The sequence below is a fragment of the Gobio gobio genome (genome assembly GCF_949357685.1).
Source record: "Gobio gobio genome assembly, chromosome: 2".
Lineage (NCBI taxonomy): Eukaryota > Metazoa > Chordata > Actinopteri > Cypriniformes > Gobionidae > Gobio > Gobio gobio.
In genome coordinates, this window is record NC_137098.1 from 34,908,110 (window position 1) to 34,931,245 (window position 23,136).

Genomic DNA, 23,136 nt, shown 5'->3' on the forward strand with positions numbered 1-23,136 from the left:
ACTTGGGGGGGCGGCATTGAAGTAGCGGAAGTGCGTTGAGCACATGGCTAGCAGGCTCAAGAAGTAAACAATCCCAGTGATCACGTTAAATAGATGGATGAAATCGCGCTATAATTTTAGTGATACATGAAATTGAATGTTTTGGTTGTGCTCTGTTGGCCGTTTGATATGTCAAGTGTTGTCAAGCTGAAATAGCGCATTATTTTGCTATTGGGTTAGGTAAGTCAGTTTCACTGACTGGTGCCCCCTTATAAATACACGATACTGCAATATACAGCAGCGTTTTAAAATATGATCAGAGGTGTAACGTTAACGTTATCGTTTATGTTCATATGATTCATGTAGCTAGTTGTTGTCATTAGAGCCTGTCAGTATAACCTTTGACCGGTCACATGACCATCAAAACGCGCACAAATCTGTTTTTTTGTTGGCTCAAGAAATGAGGTTTTTAAATCTTTTCGGACGCTTAAAATCAAATGTCATTGGCATGATTCACGCCCGAGCCTTGCCAGGTAACGCATTTGACAGGAGAACAAACTTAACACCGAGAAAAGACTGAACTTTTAATTTATTTTCTTCTGCAGGAACCCCCTTGAACCGCGCTACTATCTCAGAGATCACAGAGGAGGCTTGTCGAGAGGCGGAAATCTACCACCAAGCAGGACTTGTATGTGCTCAATACAAGTGAAACGTACATTTTCATGTCTTTGTGTAGAATCATCATAATCTCACGCTTTCTAACATTCTGATTTATATTAATGTTAGCGGCGCTTGATTCGCGAACGAATCGTTCTTTTAAGTCGGATCTTCTTTTCAATGAACCGGTGTGTCGAATCTTGTATGGCAGCATCGGTTTGACGATTCGGATTTGGACCGAGTGGTTCTCGAGTCATCTGAATCATTGAACCAAGAGAATCATCTCTGATTCGTAATGACTCGTGAACATTTGAAGTGAACCGAGGATTAATTGCGTAATCGTAAATTATTAATTATAATAACTCTATTTATATAGCACCTTTAAAGCTTCTTAGCACAAAGGGCTTCACAAAAGGCAAAAATCATGAGCATTTCAAAATACAAGGAAAAATACAACCCCCCCCCACACACACACACACACACACACCAAATACTTCACAAAGTAGTAAAAGCACATTTATACAAATACATTTTTTTTTTAAAAAACAGACAAATACTCCGCAGATCTAATATTCATTGGCAAACTATTCCATAACATTGGAGCCTTCACCGCAAAAAAAAAGCTCTCCTTTTGTTTTATATTTAGATCTTGGAACAGCCAACAATCCATGATTTGAATGAGGTCTTACAAGTTCTGCTAAACTTGGGTGCCAAACCATGAAGTGCTTTATATGTCAATAATAATATCTTAAAAACTATCCTAAAGTGAATTGGTAGCCAATGTAGTGAAGCTAAAACTGGAGTGATATCATTAAAATATCTAATTAGCTGACCAAAGGGCTGTTCACACCAAGGACGATAGCTGTAACGATAACCGTAACTATAATAATCATTTTTATGACAATAGGAAATTAACGATAACAACACGGAACGATATCATTGGAATCACTTTCATAGCGTTTTTTTCCAGCTTATGAATGATAAAAAATGACGGCCAATCAGAAGAATCCATTCTGGTTTTAGATAATTGTGTATTTAAAGCACAGAAACATGATTGTAGGCGCACTTATAATAAACAGAAGAACGATATTGTTTGTTGGTGTAAATGTCATTATAGTTATCGTTAGTTCTTGGTGTAAACGGCTCTTTACGGCAACAAACTGATAAAAAAAAATGGACTCAACATTAAAATTAAGTTGTTGTTTTTGTGTACATTATAAAAAGGCAAAAATAATATACTTTCTGCACAGCGTAAAGGACTTTAAAGCTTTGACATTGCTAGAAGAAGAGATAGTACCCAAATATAATTTCACGTCTTTGCAAAAAATAATAAAAAAGAGGTTTAACTGACAAAAATTAGCACTTATGTATATAAACTTAGCTAGAAAAATAAATAGATTCATAAGAAAATACTTGTATTTTAGACTCTTGTCAGGGTTATAAAATCTAAGACATCCTTAAACTTCAAAGGAAAATTGTCCAAGAAAGAAACACGTACAAACAAACAACATTTCTTGTTTCTTAATTTCTAGTCATCCATCTCCATCTTTGATATAAAGATTGACAGGGTAAAATCGGTTTAACAACTTAAAAGATACCTCCTTAACCTTATTTAGTGATTAAATATTTGTTGGGTAAAGACCACACTTTCTTCCAAGGAATATAATTAAAGCAATTACTCCAATAAGCTATTACAGAAGGGACTGTAATAATATTGTTCTGAAAGATTTGTCTAATCTTTCTATTCCTGAGAGAGGGACTAGATAAAAAGCAAATCTTTCCCTAGCGCTGTCTCACAAGGATGTGCCCTGGAGGTAGAAGAGAGTAAAGAATCAACAGAGTTTTTTAAAAGAGCAACAGCTCCACTGGGGATGGCATCCATCACTATGGCAAAGTCTAGTGAGGTGACAGGGATGCAATATTTAGTTAGGAATTCAGAATAAGAAAACAGATGACAATTTGAGTTTACAAGTTAAAAAACAATATTATTATTAAAGGTCCCATGGCATGACATTTTCATTTTATGAAGTTTTTCAACATTAATATGAGTTCCCCTAGTCTGAATATTGTCCCCAAGTGGCTAGAAATGTTGATCGGTGTAAACCGAGTTCTGGCTGTCTTTCTCTGCCTTTGAGAAAATGACAGCCCAGACGAGCTGATCTTGAATTTTCCTGTTATGACGTCATACCAGGCACAGTTACCTCGGTTTCCTCCGCCGAGAGAATTCCTCCGCCCATGCGAGCGACATATTTGTTTGTCCTCGAGAGATCATGGCTTGTGAACGAGTGAATGCTGGCAGTTTCTCAGTGTTTGGATGTCCAAATGAAAACGGAAGTCTTTTTTCAGTTCCTTCTGATCTGTGATCAGGGATTTCTGATGTGTAGCTAATTATTCAAGTTCACACAGAACTTTATTATTCGTGCACACGCTGCGGCTTCTCTCTCTCCCGACAGATCAGTGTTTTCGTGTTTTCTATCTTGTGAGTCAGTGTTTTTGTACGTCCTCGTCGCGTCTGTCTGTTCTAAAATGTGCATACAGTCGTGAGTTTCTGCTCAACATCGGCAGAGCCACATCTTTAGAAATAAACCTCATGCACGTCGAAGCTCGGGCTGAACTGACCGGTCCGCCGTCAACATCACCAACCCCCAGTACTGCATCTGGCCCACAGCGGAGGCACCAAACGCGGCGTGAGATTAAGCAGGTAAGCGTGAGGGTATCCGGGCTAGGCTAGCCAGCTATCCCCACAATAAACTGGATTACATTTGATTACTGCGCTGTTGTGTCTTTGTTTGGGCTGTGTACTCATTGACGCTTTTCATATTATAGGAAAATATCTAAAAATAATGCAATAATCAACACTTACTCGTAACTCGTTCATCTCGACAGCTGTAATGGTACATTACATGTGTTACAAAGTTGGTAGAATAAGGAGGAAGACGGGCTCGGCGTGACTGGGACTCGTGTTTATTCAGAACTCTCAGATACAAACACAATAAACTTGCGCTGACAGCGCTCTCACAACTCAGTAGTTACAATATAACTTTGTTAGTAATCGCTCCGTCTCTGGTCCATTGATGTCTGGTTTGCGAACGAATCGTTCTTTTGAACCGGTTCTTTTTAGTGAACCGGGTCGAACCAGTTCACCAAATCGGACTGAATCGTTCTAAATGGTTCGCGGCTCGAGTCAGCGCTGATCCATCATTTGCTAATGTTACTAACTTTTCTGACATGAGTGACAGCCCCTCCGACTAGAAATAAACGAATAACCTGAAGTATATGCTAGTAACTACAACAGTTCACTGAACTGAGACGTGCTGAGAGAACTGATGAGAAGTGACATCCGTCTCTCTGCCTCGCCACGCCCCCTCCGCTCATTTCAAATGCAAAGATGTCAGCCAATCACAACAGAGGGCGTTTTTACTGAAGTCTCACAGCAGACACGCCCCTTGAAACAGGGCATTCAGCCACAGGGCAAACGTCAGTAGAAAAAATGCCTTTTATTTCTAAATTATGACATTGTATGATGTAAAAATCATACTAACAATATAAGTACACCTCAGAATACATTGTAAAATAAAATAAAAAATCCATGCCATGGGACCTTTAAATCAATCTGAAAAAAAGTGTTTTATTTTATATCATGGTTATTCCAAATAAAATACCTGTGGAGACTAAAATTATGTTTGTAGATTAAAGGGTTAGTTCACCCAAAAATGAAAATTCTGTCATTAATTACTTACCCTCATGTCGTTCGACACCCGTAAGACCTCCGTTCATCTTCGGAACACAAATGAAGATATTTTAGTTGAAATCTGATGGCTCTGAAAGGCCTCCATTGGCACAATGTACTTTACACTCTCAAGACCCATAAAAGGTACTAGATGTCGTTACAAAGTCCATCTCACTACAGTGGTTCTACAATAACTTTATGAAGCGACGAGAATAGTTTTTTTGCGACAAAAAACTTAAATAATTACTTATATAGTGATGACCGATTTCAAAACACTGCATCATGAAGCTTCGAAGCGTTATGAATCAGCGAGTCGAATCATGATTTGGATCGCGTGTCAAACCGCTGAAATCACGTGACTTTGGCGAAATCCAAACCGCTGAATCGACTCACTGATTCATAATGCTTCGAAGCTTCATGATGCAGTGTTTTGAAATCAGTCATCACTATAAAAGTCGTTATTTAGGTTTTATTGCGCACAAAAACTTTTCTCTACGATTCATAAAATTATTGTAGAACCACTGTAGTGCGATGGACTTTGTAACCACGTCTTTAGTACCTTTTATGGGTCTTGAGAGTGTACAGTGCATTTTGCCAATGGAGGCCTTTCTGAGCCATCGGATTTCAACTAAAATATCTTAATTTGTGTCGAACAACATGAGACTAAGTAATTAATGACAGAATTTTCATTTTTGGGTGAACTAACCCTTTAAGTGCCAGGCCAAAAGTACCTGCTTATGGAAATGTGGTAATGTGATGGTCAATTTAGAGATATTATAATTACATACAAACAGAAAGGGGAGACCACCAACTTTAGAGAAAATATACTTGGGAATAGTGTTCCAAATGGATTCAGAATCATTCAAGAATTGCCTCAACCAGTTAAACTTAAACGTACTGTTTTAAAGAAGTTAAAGAAAATTAAGACCCCCATGTTCAAAGCTATTTATGACTACAGATTTGTTTTATGTAATGTCTCTTGTGTTTCCATAAAAGTCAAATCACTTTCGATCCACCTCTACACATATTGACTTGTCCAAAGAGCTATAAGATAGCTCAATCTAGGGACATCATCCACCTTGGCAAGGAGAGCCCTTCCTCATAATGACAAGTCTCTTTGGAGCCAGAAATTTTACTTTTTCTTTGCTTTAGTAACTGGATCAAAGTATAATCACCCCATGATGTCAAGTACACGTCATTATGTAGTGACGTAAAATAAGAGCTGAATCAGATTCTTAAACCTGTTCAGTGTGTAGTATTTACGAGGATCTATTGACAGAAATGCAATATAATAACTATGTTTTCAGTGGTGTAGAAGGACCTTACATAATGAACCGTTATGTTTTTATTATCTTGGAATGAGGCATTTCTATCTACATACACCGCGGGTCCCCTTACAGTGAAATCGCCATTTTGCGCAGTCATGTTTCTACTATAGCCCTAAACGGACAAACTTCTCTACAGAGCGCTAGTCACTCTCTGCTCTCTCCGACGACAACATTTTTGTCCTGTGTTGGCCCCCGTAGCTTCTCAATGTGCTTAGAAAGCAAGGGGGTAATCCAGCACCTGGAAAGCGTACCTTCCATAGGGGCAGCCAATGCTAACCAAGCCATCACCTGCTGTTAGCATTCCATTGACTCCCATTCATTTTGGCGTCACTTTGACAGCGAATAACTTTACATCTGAGGCGTTTAAAGACTCCATTTGTCCATTGTTTATTTCTAAAGAAACACAACAATGTATAAAAGGCTCCATTACCTTGTATCTTACACTATCGCCCCGTAGAAGCCGTTTTTGTAAAAATAGGCTAACGATCGCGTCATAACCACGCGACAACCGTCACACAGTAGAGAAATTACCGTATAGACAGGAGGAGAAGCTCGCAGGCAATCTTTTACTGTTTATGAGGCAATCTATTAAAATAAATAAATAGTATGCAAAATGACAAAACAATTAATAAGAATACTTACCAAAAGTTGCTCCTGCTCACGGTCTCTGTCTCTGCAAGATTCGGTGATTCAGATTTCAATTTGCACATCTACTAGAAAGCTTACAACTGTCAGGTTGCTCACGTCTCATCTACGTTGTCAAGCTCAGTCTGAGGCTGCGCAGTACGCTCAGCCATCAGGAAGTGAGTGCTTCTACTTGACTTCACTTTTCTCCGTGGAAGTCTATGGGGTCGCTGTGTCCATTTCTTTTACTGTCTATGTTCGAAAGGGAGGGGTGAGCGTGAGTGATTGCAATTCACAACCTCACCACTAGATGCCGCTAAAATTCACACACTGCATCTTTAAAGAGTATGAGGTGTCTGTGGAACAAAAGTGGCCGTTTCTAAATGTGTGGGTGTTTTAAAACTGATGGGTGTTTATAAATCATGCAATGAAAATGATCCCCTTCACCCGACCCCACCCTTAAACCCTACCCATACTGTGACGTGGGCAAATCAGGTAACGCAGTAAAAAACGCCCCTCTATTATGGCCTCGCTTACTGATCTGGTAACTCCTATTACTATCATGCAGAGACCTATACTTGTCTTTAAAACGAACTGTTCAAATCGTGAAAATGAGTCAGATCAGTCTTCGGATTTTTCATCACTTCTTGCCAGTACGGGTGCCTCCAAGGGTCATAACTACCATTCAATGGGAGATATTTTTCCATTTTCTTTTAAATGTGACTGAATGAAATTAAATCATAATTTGGTGTTATCAATGGCAATGTTTAGTTTTCTCTCTTGTCAGTTATGTATCTGGTCAGCGTGCTCATTTTAGACAATTCTCTGTATGACAGGATGGGCTGATCATTGAAAACATGCATGATATTCCATACACCCTTGAGGTGGGTCCAGAAGTGTGTGCATCAATGACAGCTGTGTGCGCAGCAGTCAGGGGCCTTTACCCATCTTGGCCGCTTGGTGTTCAGATTCTCTCAGCTGCAAACCAATCGGCACTGGCTGTTTCCCTGGCCTCAGGTGTTCGCATGACTTTACAAGCTATCATGAATGCCATTTCAAACCAAGGTATTCTCCGACAACACATTTAATGAATATTACCTTCTGCCTCTCCACAGGGCTGGATTTTATCCGCGCAGAGGGGTTTGTGTTCTCACATGTTGCAGATGAAGGCCTGTTAAATGCTTGTGCTGGCGAGCTGCTGCGCTACCGCAGACACATAGGAGCAGAGCACATTCAGATCTTTACAGACATCAAGAAGAAGCACAGGTATAATCTGATCTGAGTGCATTACGTGCTGGCTGACCACAGAGCTCCAACAGGGGCTCAAAACAGTGTGGTGGTTTCTGCTTTATTGTGTGATATTTGAAAATGTTACAGTGCTCATGCCCTGACTTCAGATGTGAGCATAGCTGAGACAGCCCAAGCAGCTGAGTTCTTCCTCTCTGATGGAGTCATCGTCACAGGAACTGCCACCGGAGCACAGGCTGATCCAGGGGAACTGAGGGGTGAGTCTGGCAGCCGGATGTCATAATTCACTTCAGTCTGACTGTGTAAAAGTGCTGTGTGTATTTCTTTAATGTCCATACTTTATCTTCAATGTATCATTTAGTCATATCTAATATGTCCTGTTAGTCTGTAAGTTTTTAAAAATGCTTTTAAAGAAGTATCTTACAGTAAAAACAGTAATATTGTGAAATATTTTTTCAATTTAAAATAACTATTATAGCTTAAATATTTTCATATATTTTAAATGTCATTTATTCCTGTGATGCAAAGATGAATTTTCAGCAGTCATTACTCCAGTCTTCAGTGTCACATGATCCTTCAGAAAGCATTCTAATATGCTGATTTGCTGATTTATTTGAAATAGAAATATTTTGTAACATTATTAATGTCTTTACTGTCACTTTTTACCTATTTTAATGTCGTTGCTGAATAAGTGTTTTTGAGCCTGAACTTTTGAACAGTAGTGTACCGTTTGATGTATTATTAGGCCATACTGTGATCAGTATAAACTTTGATCTGCTTCAGTATAAACCAAACATATCATATGTCATCCTGACATTTGTCTGCAGCTTCCTAACATCCGGTAAAATGAGATCAAATTAGCCCCGTTGCTAACTAGAAATGCACAGTTGTAATCATCTTATAGTGATTCGTTTATTATACAGGAAAACATTTTGAATTAAAATTGTATATATGCTCAACAACATGTATAGTCACACATGCACAAACAATTTTCCAGGGTTTTCATGTGGACAGCATGATGTTTGCGTTAACAGGACTTTAGCCTTTTGTTTTTCTGTGTCTCTTTACACTCCTTCACTACCATTCAATTTTCTTTGAAAGAAAATTAATACTTATATTCATACTTTTACACAAAAAGGACAGTAAATATTTTTACATTTATACAATTTCTATTTCAAACAAATGCTGGTTTTTGAACTTTTTATTCATCAAAGAATCCAGAAAAAAAGTATCACAGTTTTCAAAAAAATATTAAGCAACACAACTGTTTTCATCATTTATAATAATATTAATAATAATAGTTTCTTGAGCAACAAATCCGCATATTAGAACGATTTCTGAAGGATCATGTGACACTGAAGACTGGAATAATAATGCTGAAAATTCAGCTTTGCCATCACACAAATAAAAAAAAAAGCTTTAAAGGGTAACTAAACCCCTGCTCAGAGCTTAAGTGTATTAAAACAGTTACTTTGAATTGTAATATTTCACAGTATTGATGTTTTACTGTATTTATGTGTAGCCATGGTCAGCATAAGACGCTTAAAAGACAAAATCTTACAGACCCCAGTTGTCCAAGGCTATACATTTGAGCAAAGTCCAGGAATCATTAGTGTTAAAACTGTACACTTTAGTGATACTCTCAGCGATCAATCCTATTCAGAGCTAAATCTGCAAATTTAGAGGTTAACCTTCTTTTAATATCTAACGGAGCCCATCAGCCAGATGTGTAAGGCCATAAAGACAGTGGTGTCCTTTGGAAAGATTGGATACTCCAAGGTGTCCTGGCCCTGGTGGCTGCCCCGTGTGGGCAGATGGCCTGCTTCCTGCCCTGCCCCAAAACCAATGGCCTTGTATGGGCTAACATAGACACCAGCGCTTCCATCTTTTTTAAATCCCACTTCCAGATGGCTGGTGATCATGGAAGGCTGTAAACATAGGCACGAAAACCAGGCCCAGTCTAGTCTGCCACTGCCCTGCTGCCTACTTTGGACTTGTGCCTATTGCCTTCCTTAGTTCTGATCCATTGGACTGGGGAAGCTGTCAGATGGAGGATGAGACACAGTCTGCCAAAATCCTCATTACAATGAAGGAACAACATGTTTTTGTATTTTTATGCTTGCATGTAGCAGAAAGATGTCCTCGCACTCATATCCGAGTCCTATTTGTTTAACAGAGGTTACCCAGTCTGTGCAGATTCCTGTTCTCATCGGTTCTGGCGTAACACATGATAACGTGGAGCAATACCTTCAAGCAAGCGCCATGATCGTCGGCTCCCATTTTAAGAAAGGAGGCTACTGGGCAAATGATGTGGATGCTGAGAGAGTCAAAAGGTTTATGGGGAAGATGCACACACTTCGGGAGTGACTGTTGTAACACAAATATCACATAAAAAAAATAAAAGCAATGTGAAGATAAAATATTTATTTTTCACTTTTTTTAAAAGGTTTTATCAAATGTATTCACGAGGATAAAAAAAGCAAAACAAAACAGCATTTAAATATACAAAGTCAAAACAGTTGTAACAATATGAATCACAACACAGCATCATATTTAGTTTTTCCGGTGGTAAATCACAGCATATCGTTTTGTCATGTGAGTAACATTAAGACACAATTTCACTTTAATACTTGATGAAAAAAAAAAAAAAAACTCATTGCCTTGTACAGTACAGTCTTCAACACTGAATTATTTTCAAACAATGTTTTTTTTTTGTTCTTTTTTCACTTAATACATGCTAAAATAGAAGCACACAAACATCATTACATTGCTAAAGGACTAATAATGCAGTTATTTCAGTGTCAGACTGTCAGTGAGACTTCTTCCTGAAGATAATAATACCACACTGCATTTAAAGAAACATTTTTCTTAATCCATACTTACAGGGGAATGGTTTCATGTCATAATTTGCAAACATACCCCCTTAAAACGATCAAATCCTATATGTTCAGTGGTTTCGGATGCAATTTTTTTTGGCTCAATAGTTGTGCAGGCGCTGAGTGGGCTGTTTGAAGTAGCCGTAATGGCGATCAGAAGGTGAAAAGCGTGTTCTTGCAAGGTTTTGCCTGTTGAGGGCGCCACGGGTCAGCTTTCTGTGCTCATTATAGACTCTGGCACGCTGCACTGAGAGCAGAATGGTGCTGCAGGGCAAGGGGCTGCCCCATGCTGCTAACCGCCAAGAAACGTGACGTCTGATTGGCACAGGCCTAAAGGGGTAGATTGACAAATCACAAGCCAACATAACTACAGTTACAACATGGAAATATAGGTTACATGTCCTTGTGACATCAATGTACGTGTTTTCTATATACAGGGAGTGCAGAATTATTAGGCACGTTGATTTTCTGATCATATTTTTTTTCCAGGCACATTTGACCAATTCCAAACCACAGTAATCCTAATAACTACTATTGATTTAGTATTTAATAATGTATAAGTGATATATAATTGTTCATGAAGGCTGGAAATGAAAATCACCTTATATTCAGGTGTGCAGAATTATTAGGCATGTTTTCTTTTACAGATAAATTGAGCCAAAAAAGAGATTTAACTCAGACTGAAAAGTCAAAAAGTATTAAATGCCCATGAGAAGGATGCAATACTAATGCAATACTAGACATTGCAGTTAAGGCATGACCATTGGACAGTGAAATGCTCGTTGGGTCAGCAGGATCTGACAAAAACAGGTGGTGAAGAAAAGACACCTGTTAACTGCAAAAGAATTAAGAATTAAGGTGAAGAATTAAGGGTGAAACCATCAGGAAGCCTTTAGTCTCCACCATTTTCCAAAGCTGCAACCTACCTGGAGTCTCCAGAAGTGCAAGGTGTCAGGATCTCAGAGACTTCAGTTAGGTAAAGAATCCTAAAAAATGACCCCCACTAGATAAGAATCACAAGCTGAAGTGTTGTAAAATACATGAAGAAGGTTTTTTTATAGGCTTTATGGACAGATAGGTTGAGAGTGACTCTTGAAGGACCAGCACCACATCCTCTAGTACCACTGTTTGAAGAATTCATCTTCCAGAATCTGGCAGTACGTTTTGGGAGTTCATTTTTAGTCCATCTCTGCAAAACGGACTTCAGGATGGACTAAAATGAACTCCCAAAACGTACTGCCAGATTCTGGAAGATGAATTCTTCAAACAGTGGTACTAGAGGATGTGGTGCTGGTCCTTCAAGAGTCATTCTCAACCTATAAAACCTATAAAGCCTATAAAAAAACCTTCTTCATGTATTTTACAACACTTCAGCTTATGATTCTTATCTAGTGGGGGTCATTTTTTAGGATTCTTTACCTAACTGAAGTCTCTGAGATCCTGACACCTTGCACTTCTGGAGACTCCAGGTAGGTTGCAGCTCTGGAAAATGGTGGCGCTGGAGACTAAAGGGTTCCTGATGGTTTCACCCTTAATTCTTCACCTTAATTCTTAATTCTTTTGCAGTTAACAGGTGTCTTTTCTTCACCACATGTTTTTGTCAGATCCTGCTGACCCAACGAGCATTTCACTGTCCAATGGTCACGCCTTAACTGCAATGTCTAGTATTGCATTAGTATTGCATCCTTCTCATGGGCATTTAATACTTTTTGACTTTTCAGTCTGAGTTCAATCTCTTTTTTGGCTCAATTTATCTGTAAAAGAAAACATGCCTAATAATTCTGCACACCTGAATATAAGGTGATTTTCATTTCCAGCCTTCATGAACAATTATATATCACTTATACATTATTAAATACTAAATCAATAGTAGTTATTAGGATTACTGTGGTTTGGAATTGATCAAATGTGCCTGGAAAAAAAATATGATCAGAAAATCAACGTGCCTAATAATTCTGCACTCCCTGTATATATATTTCTAATAAATAAATAAATAAATTTATCTGAGCAAATCAGCATATTAGAGTAATTTCTGAAGGATCATGTGACACTAAAGACTGGAGTAATGATGCTGAAAAGTCAGCTTTGCCCTCACAGGAATAAATTACATTTTAAAATATATTCAAATAGAAAACGATCATATCATAATAATATTTCACAATATAGTTACCTTGGTTTACACTACTCAGTACTTTTGTGTGTAAGTACATTGAAAGTGCACTTACTGTAAAATAAAGTGCGACCACGATATTACTGTTTTTACTGTGTTTTTGATCTTAAAAATGCCGCCCCTTGTTGAGCAAAAGAATGTTCTTAAAGGGATAGTTCACTCAAAAATGAAAATTAGCCCACAATTTACTCACCCTCAAGTCATCCGAGGTGTATATGACATTCTTCTTTCAGACAAATAAAATCTGAGTTATATTACAAAAGTCCAGGCTAATTCAAGCATTAGAATTGGATTCATAGTTGCTCTGTTTTTGAAGTCCATAAAAAGTGCATCTGCCCATCAAATAACGTGCTCCATGCGGCTCTGGGGTGTTAATAAAGGCCTTCTGAAGCGAATCGATGCGTTTGTGTAAGAAAAATATCCATATTTAAAACTTTATCAAGTAAACTTTCGACCGACCGCCTTCCCTGTTCAATTTATGGAAAAATTGTTGAAAGTTCCCGTGCCGATCGAAAGACTAACACGACCAGGTCCGCTGTCATGACGTCACGTACGCATCTTGAGTTTCACTTTCAACATTCAACACTTTTCCATGGAATGCGGTCGGTCGAAAGTTTACTTGATAAAGTTATAAATATGGATATTTCTCTTACACAAACGCATCGATTCGCTTCAGAAGGCCTTTATTAACACCCCGGAGCTGCGTGGAGCAGTTATTTGATGGACAGATGCTAATACTAATACAGATGCTAATATTAATAATAAAACTTTTTATGGACTTCAAAAACAGAGCAACTATTAATCAAATTTTAATGCTTGGATTAGCCTGGACTTGTGTAATATAACTCCGATTTTATTCGTCTGAAAGAAGAATGTCATATACACATACATGACTGAGTAAATTATGGGCTAATTTTCATTTTTGGGTGAACTATCCCTTTAAGCTTTACAAATCTTACCCGACTATTAAAGGGATAGTTCACCCAAAAATGAAAATTCTGTCATCATTTACTCGCCCTCAATTTAAACCTGTGTGAGTTTCTTTGTGCTGTTGAACACAAAATAATATATTTTGAAGAACGTTGCTAACCAAACAGTGGCTGATTTGAACATTTGGTTACAAAAAACATTTGGTTACAAACATTCTTCAAAATATATTATTTTGTGTCAACAGAACAAAGAAACTCATACAGGTTTAAAAAACAACATGAGGGTGATATAACAATTTTCATTTTGGGGTGAACTATCCCTTTAAACACCTAACTTGCCATTTTAAGTTGCTTAAAGGGGTCATATAATGCCATTTTTGTCCTTTTTTTAATATGATTCTTTAGTGTCTAAATTAAAAGTTTGTAATATACTTGCATTAAAAATTATCATTAGTATTATAAGGAAACATTTATTTTACCTGGTCAAAAACAGCTCTGTTTTCAGCAAGCCATTTCAGTGCATGTGACTTTAAATGATAATGAGCTTTGAATATTATCTCTATTCTAGCTGAAAATGTCTAATTGTTAAACGTACCTAGCCATGTCCTCTGTTTCTTCATCCGAAGCAAGGTCTCCCTGATCAGGCCTCATCTGGTACACAGACATGCTGGGGTGCTCGATTAACAGGTTCTCAAGAATGTTTGTGTCGGCTGAGCCAAGTGACTGATTCTCTGCACAGGAAGCATAAATTACTTCAAGTCAACAACATTACTAATTATCCAATTAGGCACGATTCAGAGCAGGGTCGACACTTAAATTCATGGGGCAAATTTTTCTTTCCCTTTTTTTGCACAGTAAGATATATGATAAGGGAGACTGGGGCTATAGTTGTCACACAGGGGGCTTTGTCACAAAGATGATATCTCAATAACTATTTAACAGAATTAAACATGTGTGGTTTCTCTATCAATGGAATTTGTAAAGAAAATTTCTATACAGTTTTGCCATAGCTGTTGGATAAACGCCTGAACACAATAAAACTACACTAGTATACGTTAAAAGATAATGAAGGTTGATTTGAACTGAAACTGAACTGATCCTAACTGCTCAGGACAAGGTTATTTTAGTCACATATTTTTTAAATGTTACACGTTTACATAATATATTTATTACAATATGTCTTGAGTAATGGTTTGATATTTTGTTTATTAAAGTTTGCATTTGCATTAATCTTGTTTTTTTTTGTTAATGGTAACTTTACAATAAGGTTTCAACTTTCATTAGTTAACATGAACTAAGAATTTTACAGCATTTATTAATCTCAGTTAATGTTAATTTCAACATTTGCTAATACATTATTATTCAAATCAAATGTATTTGTTAACATTAGTTAATGCACTGAACAAACAACGAACAGCTGTATTTTTATTAACTAACATAAACAAAGATTAATATATAGTGTAACAAATGTATTGCTCATTCATGTTAGTTAATACATTAACTAATGTTAACAAATGAGAGCTTATTGTAAAGTGTTACCATTTTAATTCTGCTGAATATTTCAAATAGGCGGTTTAATGGCAGATTACTTTTTGACAGCTTACCCCAAACAGTGTGACAACATGCCATGCTTTTAGAACGCTACAAAAGGTCAGTGTGTGCTCAGTGAACTGCTCCAGTCTATAACAGTGCATCTCAACCTTTTTGACTTTAAGGCCCCCATCCCCATAAAAATAACCAAATGCTAAGAAATATTTAGATTTTCAATTGTTTTAGCTTATTTAATGCTCGTTTTGTCTTGTTTTAAATAATCTTTTGGCCCCGGCATAGCCCCATGGTTGAGAACCACTGGTATAACACACCCAGAGGCTAGGAATTCAAGTAATGACTCTCACACTTCAAGCATTTTAGAAGATGCGATTACTATTAATATCAACAGAAGAGTTGTTGAACTGAAAATAGTTAACTTTTATCAATAATCACTCACCATGTATCTTTATGATAACCCATTCTCCATCATCAAACTCGAGGAGGTTTGCACAGTTATCAGTTTCTTCTGCAACATCACTGTCCTTCTCTTCTCTTCCCACCAGCTGTGCGAGGAATCTGCTTATCATGTTCTGTTATGGCTTAGCCAGACCGCTATCTGTAAAAAAAACACACAAAAAAACATCAGTAAAAAGAGTTATGTTGCCCTCTAGAGGAATCTACCTCCATTGCAATATTCGCCCTTTGCAATACCATAAGATTTTGTTATAATAATATTTTGCATGATGTTGCTGTTTATATAAGTTGATTGGAAGGTAACGTGCAGAAAGTTTCAGGAGAAACATTAGACAGTGCATTAACAATAAATGTAAGGTCATGTTCTGCTGGCCTGGTTCAGGTGATGCAATTGGCATGTAGTCTAGTACCAGCTGGTTGAACTGAGACATGGTGTTCCTTTCCACTGATCGCTTATTTTTAACTCTGTCTGGAATGCATTTCTAAATTTAGCTTTATTTTAGACTAAATTGATACATGCATCAGATCAATAGACTCATGTACAGGATCAGATATGTACAGGCATGTCGGTCTAGACTGCTAAAGGCAAATAGTAGGAGTTTTTGCAAACTGAATTCTATAAGCGCACTGTATATAACGCAGAACTGACATTTATAGGTTTGAATATATGGGGCCCCTAAGGGCCATGGTGGTGGGGAAAAAAATATGAGATGGGAGGAAGAATAATAAGTCAATGCTTTTGTGTTCTTGCAAAAAAGTTTGGGCAACGCAAAACATTTGCGAGAACACGCAAAGTATTGACATATATTTTTTCCTCAATCTAATATTTTTTTCCTCCACCATGTCCCTTAAGGGGCTCCGTAGAATACCATTGCCATCACATAGATAACTTAATTTGTACAGACACACACGCACCACGACTTAAACCAGCATAACATTTCATAAAGGGTTAATTGTAGAGTGTCTACAAATAAAAGTTATTTGAAATATTATTGATGATTATTTTTCCTTTTATGAAAATGAACGCTGGTTTCTTCGCTAATGATGTTTAATGTTTACAACTTTACGATGTTTCTTGATAGTTTTTTTTAATAATTTCATTTAAAACTATTTCCAACACTGTTATGTTTATTTTTGAACATCCTAAAATTGTCCCCAATATACGTCAGTGAAGTGGAACCGGAAAGAGTGATCAGCTGTAGCCCCCCTGACCATGTAAAGCACCTAGACTTGTTTACAGTCAAGCCCTAAATGTAGCCTACTGTACATTTCTTTATAGCAACAAGTAGCTCTACCATAAAAACAACAGTAATAAAAATTATTGTTTCTTCGGATTATCGAATTTATCGATATTAAGGAACAACACAATAATAATAATAATAATAATAATAGGCAAACTGCTTTTGTTTTTGAGTGGATCTATTCTTTTTTCCTTCAGAAACTTTCAAGGGATGAACTAATGAACAGCGTTTAGATAGATTTGAGTGTTTAAATACAAAACAATTAACATTAGCTGAAGTTATCCATACGAAGAAACAAAGCACATTCACAAATTTGACATTTCAGAAAGATGTGGTAAAATCTGAATAACAACGCTTTGTTTTGCCCACCTTATTAGCTGTCAGAAAAGTAGTTTTGCAGCTTAATGCCTCTGTTTTATTTCAATTGTGTCGCTGTCGTTCCCGTCGGTGACTCGGTGTACAGTCTGGACTTGTTTATGTACCCGAGGCTCCTCCCCCTTGTTCTTGACTGTACTCGATCCGACGTCATCAAGCTCCGCCCACAAGGCGGGGCGTCAATGGTATTCGAACTTGCGGATGTTCTTGTTTACATAGGAAGTCTCACAGACAGGTGTCCACAAATAGGATTTCATATACAATAAAGAAAAACATTAATCTATTCAAAGCTTTTATCTCAACGTCTCCCATGTCAAATTGACTGATCATGGTGCTGCATAATGCATAGTTAAACAAGTGATAAGCACAAGTCTGTAACTTTTTTCTTTTGTATTGTCTCAACTAATATAGCCTAATATCCCCGTAAAGTAGTGTCAAGTATAGCCTAAGAGCACTTTTTTTACCCACTACCAGGGTGTGAATGAAAACATGGACATTGTAAAATGCATGAATTTTTTGTGATGCTTTGCTTGTTCAAAATAATTATGCCATCCCCATCACCACTCCCCGTTTAATTTCAAACATTTTATTTTTAATGTTTTTAGACAAAAAAATTACTTTATTGCCTCACCTTTTTGCTCCTGATATTTTTTTTAACTTTTGTCACCATTTTTACTCAACACCTTGAAGGGTGGTAGTGTGACTTAAGGAGGAGTTCACTTCAAAATTAAAATTTCCAGATCATTTATCACCCCCACGTCATCCACAACCCATTTTCACTCCCAAGGTGTCAAAATCCGAAGCATGGTCAAGTGCCTTACGCGTCAAACGAAGACACTAAAGGCACCCCTAGGCATCACTATACCGACACGCAGAGTACTCCATTCATTTCAGTTGTTTACCCAATGCATCAGATCAAGACGCATTTAATTCTTTGCATTTGTAAAAGCAGACATTATTTTCTGAATATTTAAAGGCTACTTTTATATTTTGGAGCAGCTAACCCAACTCCTACCCTAAACCTACCCACTTCTAAACAATATAAAACACGTAAAAGGCAAATAAAAGTACAGTCACATGTATTTATTGCAAAAACTGACAAAAAATAGTATAAAAGTATTATCTCATGTTGCATTCCAAGGCTTCTTAAGTCACACAATGTCTTTATGTAAAGAACAGAGTTGTTCTTAATGTTTTAACTGCTGAGATGATGATCTGGCCGCTCCATGAACGCACTCATTCATATTTCATTCAAATACATGACTCTTTAGCATGACGCAATCGGTCACAAGACACACGAGAGCCAATAGGCTTGTTCAACTTTACCCAGCGATGCGCAGACCGATCGGTGGCTGACTTGAAGCAGTGCATGCCGGTTAGAAATGTTGTCCGACTTGAGGCAGCGCCGATGCCACGTAACAGTGACGTATGTCAACAAAGTGCCGCGAGAGCGATTCGAGAGCAGTTGGCTAATACAGCCGGTGCAGTTTCTCTAGAGCGGCTGCACGAGGCTGCACGGACTCTGATGACGACACAGCTGTTCCACGATGCCAGATTCACCGCATGACAGCGATCACGCGTGTTTCATGTTTATTCTAAAACCTTCAGCTCCACTAATGTGCACAAATCTGTTTTTTGTAACAGTAAAACCTTTCATGTAGTCGCGATGTTATATTGTCATGTGTATCAGATAAAAAACGTAGACCCCACTTCATTGATAGTGTAGGCTTATATGTCAAACTTTATTCTTGTACAAACACACGCTGTATTAAGCAGTACATAAAGTATTACATGACAATAATGTCTATTAAACATCTGTGTATTGCCAAATATTGCATTTATTTCACTTCAGCTGTGATAAAGTATGCAAACACAGCGCGAGCGTCACTGCGGGAAGCAGAAAGTGTCCGACTTCATGTCTCCGTTTGCAGCTCCTCCCCGCCTGCACGCGGCTATTCTCGCTGATCGGTTGCATCCAGCCACAGCCCATGTCGAACACATCATTACAATCAAAGCTGACGCAATTGACCATTCGCAAAGACCCGCCCCCTTTAGTTACTGTTGCTATGTCCAACAAGCCATGGTGCTCTCACACCACACACATGTTCTCACATAGAGAAAATACATCGCGGAGCAAAGAGGACACTGACAACACGCCGACAGACAGGACAGAGCAAGTTACTTTTGATATGAAACAAAGTCTCAACTTTGAAATTGTCATTTTTTTAAAGAAATGTAAACAATAAATATCGTTTTGTGGCTCTTTAATGTGTTGTGACCGGTGTAGTGCCTCAGTTAAAGCTGCTCGTGAACCGATCGTCTCTTCCTTCTAGTTCATTGATAAGCATCAAATAAACATGAATAAACACTAATAGAAATGTTGTTTCAACCGCGGAAAGACATCAGTTGCCCTACACACCGTTTTTCCAAGTTCAAGTCCCCCGATGTAGGCTAATCTACTAACTCTCCTGACTACTTTGTCGGACAAACCGGCAGATTCAGCGATGTGATTGGTCAGATCGCCTGTCAATCAAACTCACTGTGAAGGGTGAATTGGTCACAAGACATACGAGAGCCAATGCAATTTCACTATGAAAACTGACATAACGGGCGGCAATTTTTGAAATTTGATTTATGCATGATCTTCTGCGGATGGAGACGCTGATTGCTTTTGGGGATTTCCTTCACACAAATCAATCGCTTGGCCTCGGAACACTTGGAATATTTGGACTTTTTGAATAAATTGTGCATGCAGTCGGATCTGCCTGTTATATGTGTTTTAGATACCACACAAATGGGTAGGTTTAGGGATGAAATGGGGTTGGGTTACATGTTAAAACGTGTCTAGATAGCGTAAATAAAATGATGCTGGCTGATTAAATTGAGAATCACACTCTAACATGTCATAATGGCAAAATCATAACCCAATATATGATCATCATGACGATAACGTTCCCATGCCCAACGCGTCTGTGTATGATGCCAAAGGTTTGTCATTGAAATGAATGGAGCACTCAGCGCGTCGATATAGGGACGCCTAGGGGTACCTTTAGGGTCTTTATTGTGACGCGGAAAGCACTTGACGATGCTTCGGATTTTGATGCCTTGGGAGTGAGAACGGGTTGTCATCCAAGATGTTCATGTCTTTCTTTCTTCAGTCGAAAAGAAATTAAAGTTTTTGAGGAAAACATTCCAGGATTTTTCTCCATATAGTGGACTATGGGGTAGAATGGGTTGAAGGTCCAAATTCCAGTTTCAATGTAGCTTCAAAGGGCTCGACACGATCCCAGACGAGGAATAAGGGTCTTACATAGCGGAACGTAAAAAAAGGATACTGTTTAACCACAAATGTTTGTCTTGCACTGCTCTGCGATGTGCCACTTACGTAATCATGTTGGAAAGGTCATGCATGACACAGGCGAAAGTACCGATCAAGTGTTTACAAAGCAAATGTGCAAAGACTAAGTCAAACGGCCATCACAAAAAAAGGTAAAACAACGATGTTGGACGATTTTGAAGTTGGAGGAGAAAGATGAGAGTTTTTTGCCCTACCGTGGTACTTCTGCCTACGTCACGCATGACCTTTCCAAAGGGATTCTGTAATTCGTGGCGCATTGCAGAGCAGAGCAAGACATTTGTGGTTAAAAAAGTATATAATTTTTTATATTTTTTAGAAAATTACTGATCGTTTCGACCCTTATTCCTCAGATGGGATCATGTAGAGGCCTTTGAAGCTGCATTGAAACTGGAATTTGGACCTTCAACCCATTATACCCTAGCCTGACAAGCCAGACCCACATCAAGATGTTGGGTCTAGGAACTAACCATTGGCAGGGCTCAATCCGAGGGGAGGGATAAATGGCTGTCTTTCAAATTCCCTGTGTACGCAATAGGATAGCGCTACAACCAACCAGAGCAATGAAGAAGGTGAAGCGGTGCTAGTTGATTAAACTTTCGCCGTATCTGATCGGCAAATTCCGAACACATCTTCCTTCTTAAAGAATGACTTCAGTGCCGTTCTTTGTTCTTTTCTCAAAGAAAAGCTTAACTCCAAGCCTTGCAGAGTTGCAGAGTCGCGGCCAAAGCCAATTCAAAAGGTTGCTGCTCGCCAGCTTCTTTGTTTACAAGTAGCACGCGGAACCGCCGGAACTCTGCCATCATATGTTAAGCCCGCCAACCGACTCTATACATGATGTGATTGGCCTGACCAGAGTTTGGTTTTTCCAGCTCGCACGCCAACGGAGAGTTGCTAGACTACCCTGGCTGCAAATTAGATTTGCTGCCGCTAGGGTGCGTCTAGATTTCTAGGCTAATTATACCCCATTGAAGTCCACTAAATGGAGAAAAATCCTGGAATGTCTTCATTAAAAACCTTAAAATTTCCAGATAATTTATCACCCCCATGTCATCCAAGATGTTCATGTATTTCTTTCTTCAGTCATTAAGAAAGACATTAACATCTTGGATGACATGGAGGTGATAAATTATCTGGAAATTTGAATTGGCCCTCTAGAGGTTAAAATAGCCTGGGATAGTCTTTTGAATATCCTGAGCCAATTAAAGTTATTTATTTTACTCAAAATGTCAGAACAGACCCACCTTATATTAAAAATATCGGCAGGATTTCATTTTCAAAGGATTTGGGCTATAGACCTGCAGTAATCTCATTCAGGTGCTTAGAACTGACTGGATCTTGAGGAGTAGATGCATAAACTAATCTATGAATTGGCTTGTGAGATGCCTCATGCGTCATGTGTTCATATTACAGTTTTTCTCAAATGCTAAAACACATTTCACAAACGTTTCCTCCATGTTCCCTAATGTCTAAACACAACACCCTTTTCTAAAGCTACATAAACACAACCACACCTTCTCACTTCAAAACTCAAACTTTCACACCAAAAGAGCAACTCGAAGCTTTCAAAAATGTAAACACTATACACATCATTACACACTACAGCAAAACTATTGAAAACACAATGCTCAATTTGTGAGAAGGTTCTTTGTTTCATAACTGCCAATGCATATTTTTAGAAACTTTACAGTAATGGATCTTCTTAGATCTCTGCAGAGGATTAGGCATTTAGATTTGTGAGTTTCATATGAAGAGTATACATCTATAGTAAATTCTGCATGTACACTACTGTAACACAACTCAATGCAAAAACAGAATAAATAAAAAAACTTCACACCCTGATCATGTTTTCAAGAGTCACTGTCAAGTCACACACAATCACTGTGCGGCATCATGTCGCTGAGCTGCAGCAGGCCACATCACCTCATCCACATTGCAGGCCATATTGTCTCTTGCCAGGCACCGTGGGAAAAACGCCCTGGAATGGCGAATCCATCCTTGGAAGGCCTCCACTGGGATTTCAACACAGGCCAGCTCCATTGCCCTTAGGAGGTTCTCTCTATTGTATGGTTGTCTGTCATAAACCTTCCATCTCCACGATGAGAAGAACTCCTCTATAGGGTTCAGGAAAGGGGAGTAGGGTGGCAGACAGACGTTTAAAAAGTGGTTACTGTTGGTGGTGAACCACTCTCTGATTTGGTTTGTTGTGTGGAACGTACATTGTCCCAAATGATCACATAAATGTGATGTGCGGGCCCAGGATGGTGTTGTTGGTGGTCCAGGAGGATGTCTTTTAGCTCCTCTAGGAAGGTGAGGAGACGTTGGGTGTTGTAAGACCCAAGGACAGCGTGCCGGTGGACAAGCCCCTCCAAACCCATGGCCGCACAAAGAGTAATATTACCCCAATCCCTGATTTGAAACCAGTAGACTACTTTCACAGGCTTGTAAAATTGTATTGTGACAAAGAAAGCAATAGAGTACAATACCTGTTGTGTTGTCTGAATGCCCTGATAATGGTGGCCACGGTGAACCTACTCAGGTTTGGATGGACTCTTAGTCCTGCTTCAGCCATTGTCATGCCATGGACAATGACATGGTCAATGACTGTTGTTCGCATCTC

General features: G+C 38.5%; 2 protein-coding genes across 2 annotated transcripts; one reads left to right on the plus strand and one right to left on the minus strand.

The window, feature by feature from the left end:
* The first annotated feature begins 12 nt into the window (after nt 1–12).
* LOC307122182 (uncharacterized protein F13E9.13, mitochondrial) lies at nt 13–9,982 on the plus strand. Its single transcript, XM_079810139.1, has 6 exons — nt 13–512; nt 585–667; nt 7,155–7,335; nt 7,434–7,584; nt 7,696–7,823; nt 9,743–9,982. The coding sequence occupies exons 1-6, from the start codon at nt 440–442 to the stop codon at nt 9,931–9,933; spliced, it is 807 nt and encodes a 268-aa protein (XP_079666265.1). The 5' UTR covers nt 13–439; the 3' UTR covers nt 9,934–9,982.
* Nucleotides 9,976–17,316, minus strand: LOC307122189 (tumor protein p53-inducible nuclear protein 2). The gene is made up of 4 exons (XM_079810152.1): nt 17,156–17,316; nt 15,529–15,687; nt 14,137–14,272; nt 9,976–10,772 (listed from the first exon to the last, which is right to left on the minus strand). Exons 2-4 carry the CDS (start codon nt 15,656–15,658, stop codon nt 10,544–10,546), a joined length of 495 nt encoding a protein of 164 aa, XP_079666278.1. The 5' UTR covers nt 15,659–15,687; nt 17,156–17,316; the 3' UTR covers nt 9,976–10,543.
* Nucleotides 17,317–23,136: the final 5,820 nt, after the last annotated feature.

Coding starts and splice junctions, on each gene's coding strand:
- LOC307122189 (XM_079810152.1), bottom strand. CDS start 15,658: ATGATAAGCAGATTCCTCGCACAGCTGGTGGGAAGAGAAGAGAAGGAC. Junction 14,273..15,528: donor GGTTATCATAAAGATACATG/GTGAGTGATTAT, acceptor CTTCCTGTGCAG/AGAATCAGTCACTTGGCTCA. Junction 10,773..14,136: donor GAAACAGAGGACATGGCTAG/GTACGTTTAACA, acceptor CTACCCCTTTAG/GCCTGTGCCAATCAGACGTC.
- LOC307122182 (XM_079810139.1), top strand. CDS start 440: ATGAGGTTTTTAAATCTTTTCGGACGCTTAAAATCAAATGTCATTGGC. Junction 668..7,154: donor TCTACCACCAAGCAGGACTT/GTATGTGCTCAA, acceptor TCTGTATGACAG/GATGGGCTGATCATTGAAAA. Junction 7,824..9,742: donor TGATCCAGGGGAACTGAGGG/GTGAGTCTGGCA, acceptor TTTGTTTAACAG/AGGTTACCCAGTCTGTGCAG.